The following is a 14,190-nucleotide window of genomic DNA, read 5'->3' as shown; positions in this document are numbered from 1 at the left end:
TTTACCCTCTTTCGATTGAAATCCATTACCCCTTGTCCTATCACAAAAAGCCTTACTAAAATGTCTGTCCCCATCCTTATAAACCTCCTTTAGGGCCACAGTAAGGTCTCCCTGGAGCCTTCTCTGGGCTGAATTATCTCAGCCTTTTCTCATAGGAGAGGAGCTCCAGCCCTCTGATTGTTTTTATGGCCCTCCTCTGGATTTGCTCCAACAGGTTCATGTGTTTTCTTTGCTGAGAACTCCAGAGCTGGATGCAGCACTCCAGGTGGGCTCTAAGAGCAGAGGGAGTGAATAACATCCCTCTCCCTGCTGCCCACACCGTTTTTGGTGCAGCCCAGGATACAACTGGCTTTCTGGGCTGTAAGCGCACATTGATGGGTCATGTCCGGTTTTTCATCTACTGGTACCCCCAAGTCCTTCTACACAGGGCTGCTCTCAATCCCTTCCTCCCTCAGCCTATATTGATATCAAAGGTTGCCCTGACTCCTGTGCAGGACCTTGTACTCAGCTTTGTTAAACTTCATGAGGTTCCCATGGGCCCACTTCTTGAGCTTGTACAGGTCCTCCTGGATGGCATCCCATCCCTCAGGCATGTCAACTGCAGCACTGAGCTTGGTGTCATCTGCAAACCTGCACTCTATCCCACTATGTCACTGATGAAGGTATTAAACAGTACTGGTCCCAGTATAGACCCCGAGGGTCGCCACTTGTCACTGATGTCTATGCAGACATTGACCCACTACTCTCCAGATGTGAGAGAGTTATTTTGTTGTGTACAGCCATTACAGCTGAGTCGTTTTCAAATATGACTCTTTAGAATCAGCTCTTGGAATCACATTTACTTGCCTGGGAAGTGTGGGCTTTTGTTAATTCTGTTTTATTTTCAGGTACAGTGTTCACCACGGAAGCAGTCACACAGCTGAAAAATATTTCCATTTTTCATCTCCTGATAGAAGCCACAGATGGTGGCAGTCCCCCTCTGAGTGCAGTTACCTCCATGGAGGTGCATGTAGAAGATGTAAATGACTGTGCCCCTCGCTTCACAAAGGTTCTGTACAATCTCAGTGTGAGCGAGGATGCCTCAGTTGGAGAAAGTATCCTCCTGTTCTCAGCCATCGACTGTGACTGGACATGTGAAAACACCTATGTCGAATACTCTATTATTGCTGGCAATGCTGAGAATTTATTCTCCATAGAAACAAGTGTCATGGGGTCGGAAACATCCTACAAACTTGTTGGCAGTCTTGTTTTGAGTAGTGCTCTTGACAGGGAAAGAGCTTCTTCTCACCAGTTGGTCCTCCTTGCCTCTGATCATGGAACACCCTCCTTGAATTCAACTGCTACAGTACTAATAACTGTGCTGGATGTTAATGATAATCCTCCAGTATTTAGCAGCCCAGAGTACCATGTTCATGTCAAAGAAAGCATCCCTATAGGCAGTCACATCACTGAGGTTTCAGCAAAAGACTGTGATGCCGGCACTAACGCAGAGATCACTTATGTTATCATCTCTGGAAATGACAGAGGGCATTTTTGCTTGGATGGTAGAACAGGATCTGTGAATTTGACGAAAACACTGGATTATGAGGATACCATGAAATTCACTTTGATTATCCAAGCCACAGATGGAGGAAATTATATTAAAAATATGGCTTTTGCTGTTGTTCTTGTTAGCATCCTAGATGACAATGATTATGCCCCACTTTTTTTGTTTCCCAGTCTGAGCTGCATTGTCAGTGAAAATCTGCCTACCTTTTCTTTTGTGTGTGCTGTTTGTGCGCTGGATTTTGACAAAGGCTCCTATGGACACCTTACCTACTCCATTCACTCTTCATGTTTGGCTCATCGTGAAGCTCCTAGAGACCATGACATGTTCTTTATTGATCCTTTAACAGGAGATATTCATACAAAGCAAATGTTTGATTATGAAAGTCAAAATAGGTACTGTCTAATAATCCAAGCAAAAGACAAAGGTGACTCACTGGCTACCACTACAGTTCAGGTAGATATTGAGGGGAGAGATGAATTTGACCCAGTGTTTACACAAGAACATTATTTCTTTAATCTCCCCGAGAAGAACGAAGCAGGCCAGTTGATTGGCAGAGTAACAGCATCTGACAGTGATGGTGGACTGGATGGAGTTGTTCATTACTCCCTTCTAAAACCTTCTCCATTCTTTTCTGTGAATCAAACCAATGGTAATATTTATTTGACTCAGACTGTTCACAGAAAGCAAAATGGCATCAAAAGGAATGATGATACTCTGGAATTGTTGGTTAGAGCTCATAGCCCCAAAATTGAGTCGAGGTTCACAGTATGCACCGTTTTTGTAAATGTTTCCAGTTCTCCTGAGAGTGATCCCACACTGTCAGCACACAGCCTGACGGTGAGTGTTTCTACCTCACTGACGGTGTTCCTGCTGCTTGCTGTCAGTCTTATCACACTTACCCTGAGACTTAAACAGAAAAATTTGATGAATGCTTGTGTGAAAAAAGAAGCAGTATCCTCCTCAGCTACTGATGTGAATTCAGTAAGAGAAGATGAGGACTGCCAGAAAATCCAAAGTACTGAGAGCAGTATGCTTCCCATGGGCACTATAGCAAAATGGCTGAGCCTAGCAGGAATCGGAGAGGGGAAGGATGACGATGTCTCCTGCAGGCATTCAGACTCCAGTGGCCACGGTTCTGCTGAAGGAGAGACTGCAGAGGACGAGGAAATCAAAAGGATCTATGAGTATCCTTGCAGAAAAAGCATTAGCTCAGCACTGAGCGAGCATGGCTCACAGATGCCAGATTCGGGGATCCCAAGAGAGCCTGATCAGTTCTCCTGTCAGTCTGGAGAAACGGATGTCACGGCTACCATGCAAAGCATGGAGAACATGCAGACCATTAAAGGAGAAAGCAGAGAAGAAGCCTGTGACACAGCCTATGCACACAAAATTTTGTCTCAAACAGTTGCAAAAATTGGAATAAAAGAGAAAGGCATAATGACAGACCTCACAAGAGAATATGTCCTGATGTCAGATAGGCAAGACTCTGGGTATGATTTGCTTGCAACTGTTGACACCTCTGATGAGGATCTTGGAGGTAGTTATAACTGGGATTATGTGCTCAGCTGCGAACCCAGATTTCAACCTCTTGCCTCAGTGTTTAATGATATTGCAGAACTGAAAGATGAAAATTTTCACATTCACAACTTCTCTAAGGATAAATCTCTTGTTTTCCCTCCTCCCTTGATAACATCAGTAGCACAGCCTGGCATAAGGACAGTGCCACCAAGAATGCCAAATATAACATCAGGGCAAGCTTTTAATAAATGCCCTTATCCTCCTCCCCTTATCCATAATCATGGATACCCTCCACCAACAATGACCCCCAGATTTTCTCCTACTCTCTCTTTACTTACTATGCAGACACCTTCTGTTTCTCCAGTAGTGTCTGATGGGAAAATGATAGGAACATGTCTTATTGATCCAAGCTATGAACTTGCAACAGAGGAAGAAATTCAGGTCTAGGTTATTAACTGACAGTATTTTATGGTAAAAAATATGGATTAAAATGTGTTTTGCCATTTATTAACAGCAAAATATGCCTCTCAGAGCTGTATCACCAGTATTCTTTCTGTTCTCATGAGCCTAAAAAGTTAAAATATAAAATAGCCACAAACTTGGTAACTATACCTCTTCTTCTTCCCAGAAACCACTGTGAGAGCATGAGGCTTCTTTTCCAGCTCACAACTGTGGTTTCCTATGTAAAACATACAGCCAAGTGCCTGATAACCAATTCGACCAATTTTACCATTTTTCTTATAAAATACATTAATAACAAATAAAATTGAAGTAATTCTTTATTGTGGAAAAAATTCTTTAGCATACTGGTGGGTTCTGACTGATTCTGTGGTGGCATTAGTGGAGGGTACTGGAGTTAGTACAGCAGGTTTGGGGGTGGGCGAAGGATAAAACAAGGATTCCTTCTGAGCTCTTTCTCTAGTGTTTACCCAGCTTTCCCACATCTCAGCCTCTGGGTCCCAACAATCTGTTGGGCCTGGTGTGGATTCATCATCTGCCATGGCTCTGCAGTGGGCTTTCTTAGCTACTCTTTGTGCTGTGGAACCCACTCAGCAGTTTCTGTGCACCTTTTGTTTATCTTCTGGTTTAAAGGCAGCAGGTCACAATAATCTGAATAATGGATCACCTTTGGAAAACAGAATAACCAGTGGTAAGATAAAAGCAACCATCTTCTCTCTTACTGGATCTCAAGTAGATATCTATTGTCTTTTTGTCCTATTACAGAGGTTGCCCTGGTGCTCAGGCAGCTCTAAGAACAGACAGTGTTACAGTTCTGAAGGTCTTGTATGCCTCCACCCTGGTCATTGGTTCTGTGCTGGACCAAAGGTCTCTGCAAGACCAGATATCTGGCCTTGTTTGTTGTATGTATCATACACATGGCATTTTGTGTATGTGTGTATATCCAGACACATACACGTGCTGTATATGCTTGTATATTGTATATTGATCAATAAAATACACAGAAGATACATCTAGAGTAACTCTGTTTCTTCTTCAAAGTATGTTTAAAAGTCCTTTGCATCACATGTATTAAAACTGGGCTGTAGGGAAGTGTCTATTTGGTGCATGGGAATCTGCTACAAGTTGGATGTGTACGGAGGTATGTATTGTACAGGTCATAACAGGTGGGGGGAAGGCACACAGTGTGGTTAGGCTGAGTGATTTTGTGGGATCAGTATCACGTGTGCAGTGGCTGCTTTTCCTCAGTCATGCATGTCAAGGTTTGCAGCCTGTGGGCTCGTAACCTCTCTTTGAGTAAGATCTTGTTTCTGAGGCTACACCAACACTGTACACCCTGCACATGCAACAGGATCCATACTGCTATGCAAGAGTGCTTCTTTTAAAGCTGGCATTTGTTCTTTGTACTGCCATGGAGTCGGAAATGAGACGTAGCTTAGGAATTCATTGGGACAGACAAATTTTACTAAGAAAGAAGATGGGATGTTAAGTTTTGTAGTCAGACAAAAAACTGTGCCAGGGAGAAGAAAGCAAAAAAGAGGAGTCGTTCCCAGTTCATATCTGAACACAGAGATTCAGTTTAAGGACATTATTTCAGAAAGAATGTTGTTCTCTGCCTGTTAGCATTATGTTATATATAGCCTTTTTGGTTTTGACTTATATGTCTTTAGTTATAAAGTAATTTCTGATACAGTGAAAGGTGTTCTTTGGGTGTTCACTTCTGCGCAGTTATCAGGAGGCACCCAGGCTAACCTTCTCTATGAAGTCAACTTTGCTAATTTGATTTTGGCTTCAGATGGTCATGGACAAGTGGCAGCTGTTGCTCAGGTGAGCAGTGAGCATGTGCCATGCTTAGACGGGTCACCTTTCCAACATGGGATCAGTGGAAGAATGAATACTTTACACAGACTCTTTCATCCCTCACGTTGATAGATATGAAGCAGGTAACTAGGCCTTCATTTTGTGTATAGAGTCTAGGCTAATGGATGAGTCGTTTTTTCTTCGCTAATATGGCTCTTGCAAATGTTCTAATGCTATTAGCATTAGAAATCATTCAAAAGCATCAGTAATCATATTTAGGACAATATTTGGACCTCACCGTGCTAATGGGTACCCACCTCCTAGAGTTCTTGGAAAACAAGAAAACTGTTTCTGTTTGTGCATTTTTTGCTCCTTCAAATTCAGCTTGTTTTCAATGCCTTTCTAAGAAGATTAGATGTGATTTGCATCCTATTTATCAAGCACATGATATAACCAATGCATACTTTGTGCTCCTATTAAGTGTTATAGCAATCTTTCCCATGTCTCTTATGTATTTATTGATTTTTTTTTTTAATCAAATGGGAATCAACACTTAGCTGATTTATTGTTGTGTCATTTATAGTCAAGCTCAAAAACGTAACCATTGAAACAAGTGTCTAAAAATAAATCATGTACAGTTCTTTTAACCTTACTGGTTTTTCCCCTAAGTAAACAGTATAACTTTTATAACTTACCATGACTTTAATATTATCTTGCCTTGAAGAGGCTGTGTTACTTTGCAATTCTGCACACCCGTTTTAGCACTTTGGAGAAGGTACAGAACTTGTTAGTGGAAAATCATATTAAGCTCAAAAAGCATAAGCTATAAAATAAAAGACAGTTGTCTCTTCTGGAATTTTGGCTGCCTGCCTTCTGGATTTGCTTGTTGGCAGCCTTGAAAACACTGGTGTAAATCACTACCAAATGGATATAAAAATTCCATCTACCGGTAGTAATTGTTATATTGACGTTCAAGCAGATTTCTGCACAAAGGGAAAAAACCTTCATATTTTTGGGGAACCCATCATTACAGATTATAAAATCGCATGCATGTTTTCTAAAATGATACTAAGACCACTAGTTACCTACACAAGTCTATATTTAGTTTGTGTTTTATCTTCAGCTGAAGATAAATATTATTCCTAAAGCAGTTTCAGGTAAAAATAGTTGTGATAAAAATGAACCCTTGTTGCTAAGTCTATTGCATTGACAATATCATTTACATTTGGTTGCCATCCATCCTCTGTGCTGTATGTCACTTGTTCTCTATAACTGACATGTAGCTTCCTGAAAACTCTATTTAACTGTTCTTTTTGGGAGACCTATAAACTGCAAACATGCTGCCCTGACAAAAAAACCCAATGTTACTAGAACATCAGCTAGGCTGACAATTGTGCCCATATGGCTTTATACTTCTCCAGCTCAAAGACCAATTGGCAATCCAGTTGGCCACCATAGGCATGTGTGAGGCCATTGGGATTAGACCTCCTACCAATGGTGCTGCCTACATTTCTCCTTGAAAACCAGCCCTCTGGGGATGAAGAACACAGAGGAATTGAATCATTTGCAGGAAGGGAATTGCACTGGTTGGCTGCAAATGGAAGGGGGTGTTCCCTAAAATCCTGTAAAAACACTAATTGGAATAGGAGGCAGTTGCGACTTTGTAATTGAATATACTGTGGTGGGAGGTTTATATTTAGGATTTGGCTTGCTTGGCAAGTCAAATGGCTTTGCAGCCTCTTGCTCTTAATGTCTCTCACAACAGAACAAACTCACCATGGCAATATGCAGCTTAGCTGCCCGTAGATGATCTGGTTGCAATAACTAAAGTGGTGCAGAATCAAATTGAGTATAGTTTGGGGTGCCTCATAGTTGCTAGCTCTGTTAGCTGTTTGCTAGCACATATGGAAAGCCTAATGTATATTCAGTCTGTGCATGGATTTGTATGTTCAGAACTCATTCAAAAAGCTGTAGTCTGACATCAAAATCCTCTTGGTGGCTTTGAAAATTCCTCCATAAATACATACAACATTTTAAAAACATTGGGAAAAATGTGGCTGTCTAAGCAAAAGGGAAGGGGCCTTATAGAAGGGAAAAGACCTAAAACTTTCTGGTTAAGACTTGCGCTTTACATTGCTTCTAGGGTTATTCCTCATAAAACATCAGATACTTTTCTTCTAAAATGTGTAAAAAGTAATGGAAGAGCATCTGTAAGGAATACCAAGAGGCAGCAGGATAGGCTAGAATTGCAAAATGATTCTGTTTCTTGACACCTATGAGTTGCTTGAGCAACGAAGAAAATACCAAATCCTTTAGCTGATGATAGTCACAAAAATCACAATTGCTGCCTTGTTGCTATATGAGTGTTTATATATATAAATGACTGACCCAAATAAGTCCTGTACTGGATGAAGCATTAGGAGCCAAACCATATGCCTGAAAATGCAGATGTCACACAAAAGGACTAAAGGAATCTATCATGGTTTTCAAAACTTCAAATGAAAATATCATTACAATTAGAAAACTCAGTTTTCTTGACTATCATGTTTAAAACAAGGTATTTCTGCCCTGCAAACTACACTGAAAACTGTCAGTCATATCTGCGTAACCTTACCCTTTTGAAAACAGCCTTATCTTTGAAACTTTTTTTGAAAGTTACTATTTACGTAAGACTGGTCACCTTCCCTAAAACTGCATGTTAATTGCCTATGAAAAGCACTCAGAAAAGTCAGAAAATTGAAGTTAAGCTGTTGATTGTGAGAGCTGTTCGGCTACCAGTGGCTGTTGAATAGAAGTGACATTTCAGAATGGTTGTGGCTAGATGGTGCCTACTCACTAGCTCAGCCTGGGGGATTACCTTGCTGTTGCCTGTATTATGCATCCAACATTTTGCTGGAAACTTTCAAATGGGAAATTCAAAAGAGTTTCTAAAATGGTGTTACTGGTGCCATAACAGAAAGAAATGAGTAGCAAGTCAAACTTGTTTGTGTTGACTTCCAACAGCTCTGTCTCAAACCCCATCTTGCTGGGAGCAAACTCATTTCCAGCATCTCCCTTTTAACAAGCTGTAGGGTTCATTTAATGTCAAAGTTTTTTAAAATTCTGAGTTCTGATCCAACATCCCAAGACTTCTTCCACTGATTTCAGTGGGGCTTGAATAAAAAATGCACCTGGAAGAAATGGGCAACATATGTGTTGCTGATGCTCCCGCAAGAGTCAGTGGCAGTGGAGAGCTGGCTCCCCAGTGTGCAGGGCTGTAAACCAGCAGGAGGGAGCATTAGGAGAAGAGAAATCGAGAGCCTAGAGAAGAGTAGAACCAGCATGGGGCAGGGGGCTGGGATTTGGAGTGGAGGTTCCTCTATGCTTCCAGGTGATTGATGCAAACCTTGCTTTATATGCTTATTTGGAGTGACTTTCAGAGAAGTCTGGAAAGGTCTGTAAGGGAAAGGTCTCTTACTCTTTTCCTTATTCTTCTTTTATGTAAACTAAAGTTGGCTGCTTTATTTGCTGCTGCTTTTACTGAATGCAGAGAATATTTATACCTTCAGACAATGATTTCTCTACTTGTCTTCTCTACTTCTCTAACTGAGGGTCAAGGGTAGAATTAGTTTGAAAATTATCCTAGTAACTGTTAAGGTAACCAGAAAGGATTTGGGAGTTGTTGAGTGGTTGTTGGGATTTGGGGTTTATTTGGGCTTTGGGAGATTGAGTGGTGCTGGTTTTTGCTTGGGTTTTTTTTTTTGAGAGGTGCACATGGTTTTCAGTTTTAGGCTGAAATCCACAGTCATATAGCTTTTGAACTTTGAATTCTGTCTTCTGTCACACTAATGGAGCATCTTGTGCCATTGGCTGATCACATATTCACTGGGTAGAGATGGATAAGTTTTAGCAGCCTGCTCTTTTCTCTGGCAATAGAATTGCAGTAAACTATATTTAATTTTGTTGCTGAATGTCGTAAACTCTAGGCTTGATCACTGATATGTTTGAACTCCTCATTTTTCCTTCAGATTTTTTCCATATGTAGCTAATACGTTTCAGTGTTCACCATTTTCATCCCTCATATACTTCTTTTAACTTAGTTTTAATAACTGAAAATTAGGCATTCTGATCCCTACACACTTAAGGTGTGAAGCCAAGCTGTGAATATTTCCTATTAAAAGAATGTGGTGTGTTCTATCACTATAACAGAGGTAAGTGAGGGTTTAGTAACGAGCCTCCTCTTACCAGTAGTTTTTGTGGGGGGGTTTAATGAGGTCTTCTGTGATTTACAGAGAGTTAAGTAGTGATGTTTATAGCACAAAGACAAAAAGCAACAAGGAAATTTGATTACTGCAACTAGCGCAAAGGTGAAATGATGAAGCAAGGAGGACATTTTGATAACTGAATTTTAAAACATGAGACTGAGTAAAAGGTGCATCCAGTTCGCCCACATGCTTGAGACATTGACTCCTTGGGAAGATCTTGTGTCAGTCAATACTGTGAGGTAGTACTTTGGGGAGTGCAGGCCTGCCAGTCCTTTGTTACAGCCCTTTTGTTTTGTAGCAATGATAATTCTCACATGTATGAACAACAGTGCCTGTTATTGTATCCCATGGCAGAGTTAGTGATGCCTTATGGCAATAGTGGGGACTGAAAAATACACCATTAAACCCACTGAGATTCTTAATTTACAAAAAAACTGCCTAAAATAAATAATAAAAAGACAAATTTGGGGGTATTCTTCCTAAGAGAGAAATTAATTTTGAATCTGAGCAAAATCTTATAAGTGACTGCTGATTACATTCTTCTGAAATGTGTGTACATTTGTTTATTGGGTGACTCTCCTAAGCAGAGATGTTGTGAGTCTCAGCAATGGAGAGATGAAGGTTTATGATAGAGAAGATGGGATAAACTGGAGCTGAATGGAAGAGCAAAGATACATAACAGACATAGAGCAGATCTCTGTTAGTGAGGACTCCCTGTTAAAAAGAGCTGAGTACTTGACAGCTCAGCTGTTTCAGAAAATAATGTGCTGCCTGCCAGGGATAGAATTACATGTTAAAGACCCAACACTGAGAAATAATCTCTGAGGAACAACTTCTTTGCTCATCTGCAGTCTCATGACAAAAGAAACTATCTGCTGGAGTCTGTCAAGGATGGTGATGAAAAGCTGAGGCTTCAGGACCTTGCAGTCTAGATGATTGTCCTGGTTCCAGCCAGGACAAGGTTAACTTTGGCAGTAGCCAGGAGGGGCCACAGCTGGGGTATGGAGGTTATTCTATACCACCTGATATCATTCCTGGGGGCAGGGAAAGGGGACTCTCTTCTGGGGAAAAGGGGTTCCTTCCAGTCAAGGGGAGCCATCCAGTATTGTCTATTGTCAGGTGGTTTTTTTCCGTGTGAATCGTTTCTTTTCTTTTACCTTCTGTCATTAGTATTGTTACTATTACTGTTCATTTTCTTGTCTTATTGCTCATTCCAGTAAATTGTTCTTATCTCAACCTGTGATTTTCGCCTTTAGTTCCTCCAATCCTCCTCTCCAACACACCACAGGAGTGAGGGTGGAGAGGGGGAGCGAGTGGCAGCATGGGAGCACTAAATTGGAGAATACCATTCCTAAACAATGACAATACCTTCAGCAGAGTTCTGCTGGTCAGCCAAGAGGAGGGAAAGAATAGGGGAAGACAGTGTGGAGAAGGTCAAGGAGGACACACATGATTTCTCAAGCCTGGTTGAGTTACGTGGAAGAGAAAAATCAGGTGAGGAGGTGAGATGAGTTCCAATTGTAATTATTTCAATACAAAAAAATATGTGCTGTTCAGGGAGAGCAGGTTTTGGTTGGTTACAGAGCCTGCTGTAGCCTCTAAGGTATAGATACATTGATTAGATATATATGTCTGGGTTAGGCACAGGTATATATGTACACGTAGGATTTTCTGTAACTGTACTGCTGGGGTGTTTTCTGTAATAATATATATATATAGCTGGTAAACAGATACTGCTAAGGACATACAGGGCTAACTCATTTGTTCACAAAGTTATTGACAAAATGTGATCTATATTAATTTTTATTTTCATAAAAAATTAGCATGCTATAGAAAATTTTGCTGGAGAAAACAAGCTCGCATCGGTAACCAAAAGTTAAATTAATTAAATTAATTAAAAAATAAAAAGCCTGTTCCAAAGAAAGAAATAGGTCTGTAACTAAGAGTTATGTCTACATGACATTATCTACCCAGCAAAGAGAACCAAACTACTTCTGAATGAGCTGATTTGAAGCTGTACTGCCATTCTTTGCTCTAGCTAATGGACTCAAAGTTTACTAGCTCAAGTGGAACATCACACTGACATAGCTACACTACCCAAGAAAGCTTTGATCGTATTCCCTACTGTGTCGTATAATCTAAATTCTAGGATTACTGACTTCAAAGAACAAACTTTCATAAATAGCAAGGTGAAGGCATTGGGACACAGCAGTCTGAATGCTGGAGAGGTTTAGAATTGTATTAAGTCAAAGATGTGAACATTAGCTGGAACCGTCTGGATGGCAAAGATTATTCAGGGTAAAAGAACCCCACGGGGTATGGACTGTCCAGTAAGAAGTGCTTATGTTTAAAAGGGGACATAGTGTAAGGATTGAAAAAAGTCAGTGAATAGACTTTAGAACATTACTGCAAACTGCCAAAGGCTGTTTGCTCATAAGAAGAAAGAAAAGAAGTAGGAACCCTGAAAATTGAGGTAGAGGCTAAAAATAATCTCTTCTAGCTAAAGTGAAGGCATTTTTAACCTTTTTTAAATTTAATTTAATTTGCAGTAAAGCTGCTGATAATGATGATCATGGGATTAATGACAGGACAAAGGTAATAGTAAGGGCAGGGAAGGAAAAGAGACCATGCTTAAGGTGAAGACGATGTGTTCAAATAGAGGGGAAATAATAGTCCATGTCCTAAGACTGAGAAAGAGTATGTGGGTGTGGAGTTAGCCTGCCCAACAGCATGGTATGGTATGGCATGAAACAGTGTGGCTTTTAATGAAGGAAAGGATAGAAGTATGCAACTGGAAGTCGTGATGGAGCCCCTCTAGCAAAGAAGGGGAAAATAAAAGGATTCACCCAGCCCTCCAACAGTTCCCTCCACTGGAACGGAATCAGCTTTGGCGAAAAATCAGGACACACAGATGCAATAGTATTGTGCATGAGTTTCAGGGTAGGTCATGTGGCCAAACACTGCAGTCTTTGAGAAGACAGCTCAATGCGTAAATTCAGTGGAATTCATGTATTTGTGTTTCAGAAAGGCATTTGACACAGCGCCAAGTAAGAGTTAATTCTAGAACTGCAACATGATACATTTATTGCAGAGTATATTGGCAGGGAAAAATAGAGTTGGAGCGAGGTCATTGGTAGAGACAGACAGATTTTTCTGGACTACTTAATATTTTCCAATAGAGCAAGTGACAGAAACAAGCCTGATTGAAACAGAGCTTGGTCAGTTTAAAAAAGGGAATTTGGATTAATTTCATATGTGAATTGTCCAAACTTTATCCACCAACTATTGGATCTTATAATACCTTTTTCTGCTTTAGGTTAAGGAGCACCTGATATGATTGCTCATTGTAACCCTATCTATTTTAATCTCTTTAACCTTTTCTACTGTCACACCATACATCATTTTCTCTAGTCCTTGAGCATTTTTGTGGTTGTCATCAGAATCTACACGTTCAGCACCTTGAAATACATTTCACTAAGTTGTTATTCCAGTATTCTTAAATACCAAAAATAATTGCAGCTTAACATTTGTAGACCTGAAGTATTTGCAGCCCATTTTTATTTGATTGTTGTATGCAAAGTACCCCAGCTTTTGACTCAGCCATATTCATCCTGTTATGTGTTCTCTGACCTTTGTAACATCACCATTTCTTCACTTACTAATGGACTGGACAATGCTTATTATCCATAAAGAATGTTGGAGCTTCTTCCTGTATCTTCAGAAGAACAAACCAGAAAGAAGTATTGAACGCTTCTGAATTAACAGTGCTTCACACAGACTGGTATCTGAAGAAAGAATTTACCTTTATTTGCGCTGAGAAAGAAAATACTGTCATTTGAAAAGGTTGTCTAAAACATGAATGCAAGTACAAAAGAGAATGTGATGGTGGCGTCCAGGAGCATGTGTATTGGCATGGGCTTCAGTACTCTTCAAGGTACCATAACTCACAGAGCTCTGTTTTATCCATTAGGCTATCTAGAACTGCTATTTCTTGATGAGAGTTTGGGACCAATTGAGTTTCTTCAAAATTTGCCCAGAGATTCAAATATTTTAAAATATTTTGTTTGAATTCTCATCAAGGCATTTTGAAATATAATGGAGGTGTTCACATTTAATAAATAATGCATGAAAATTCAAAGGCAGGAGCATTTTACCTAACCTTCCAGTTTCACAAATCTACTTCTTTTTCTTCTTTTTCTGTTTCCTTGCCTCTCTTTCTCCCCACCCCCCAATACTTCTTCCTGCCAAAAATTATTTTGGGAATTGAACTCAAACCGGAGAGCTGTAGTCAGACTGCTGAAAGCATATTTTGCTATTAAATGTTGCATTACTGAATTGTCTCACTCCATTTTAGAGATGTGAAAGTACAGAAGATATGTGTTTGGGATAGATATTATAACATTTTTGGAATGTGGTCTGAGAAAGTTTCACGGTGCGCATTTGGAAAGATTCAGTATTTCTGAGAGAAGATGCTGTGAGTGAGTTATATAGGTCATCTCCAAGAAGCCACAATAAGGCCTTCAGAGCATTTCGCACCACAGCATGCTCTGTAGATGCCTGATATTTTACAGCAGCCTATTCCTAAAATATTTTAGTAAGTTTTAAAGTTTTATTGTTTCT

General features: G+C 40.2%; 1 protein-coding gene and 1 long non-coding RNA gene across 8 annotated transcripts in view; one reads left to right on the top strand and one right to left on the bottom strand.

The window, feature by feature from the left end:
- DCHS2 (dachsous cadherin-related 2) overlaps positions 1-4,538 on the top strand; it is a 62,606-nt gene extending 58,068 nt beyond the window's left edge. Inside the window, exon 19 of one of the 2 annotated variants that reach the window (XM_032109055.1) lies at positions 894-4,538. In XM_032109055.1, the coding sequence (XP_031964946.1) occupies positions 894-3,514 (2,621 nt within the window). In that variant the 3' untranslated portion in view covers positions 3,515-4,538. Of the gene's footprint in view, positions 1-887 lie in introns of both variants that reach the window. The other variant, XM_032109054.1, reaches the window with a different exon arrangement.
- Positions 1-14,190, bottom strand: part of LOC116444022 — a 176,778-nt gene that overhangs the window by 41,861 nt on the left and 120,727 nt on the right. The gene's annotated exons all lie outside the window — the stretch shown is intronic.

This window comes from Corvus moneduloides, chromosome 5 (genome assembly GCF_009650955.1).
Source record: "Corvus moneduloides isolate bCorMon1 chromosome 5, bCorMon1.pri, whole genome shotgun sequence".
NCBI lineage: Eukaryota > Metazoa > Chordata > Aves > Passeriformes > Corvidae > Corvus > Corvus moneduloides.
The sequence above is the reverse complement of the archived record's forward strand: the minus strand, read 5'-3'. Positions and strand labels throughout refer to the sequence as shown.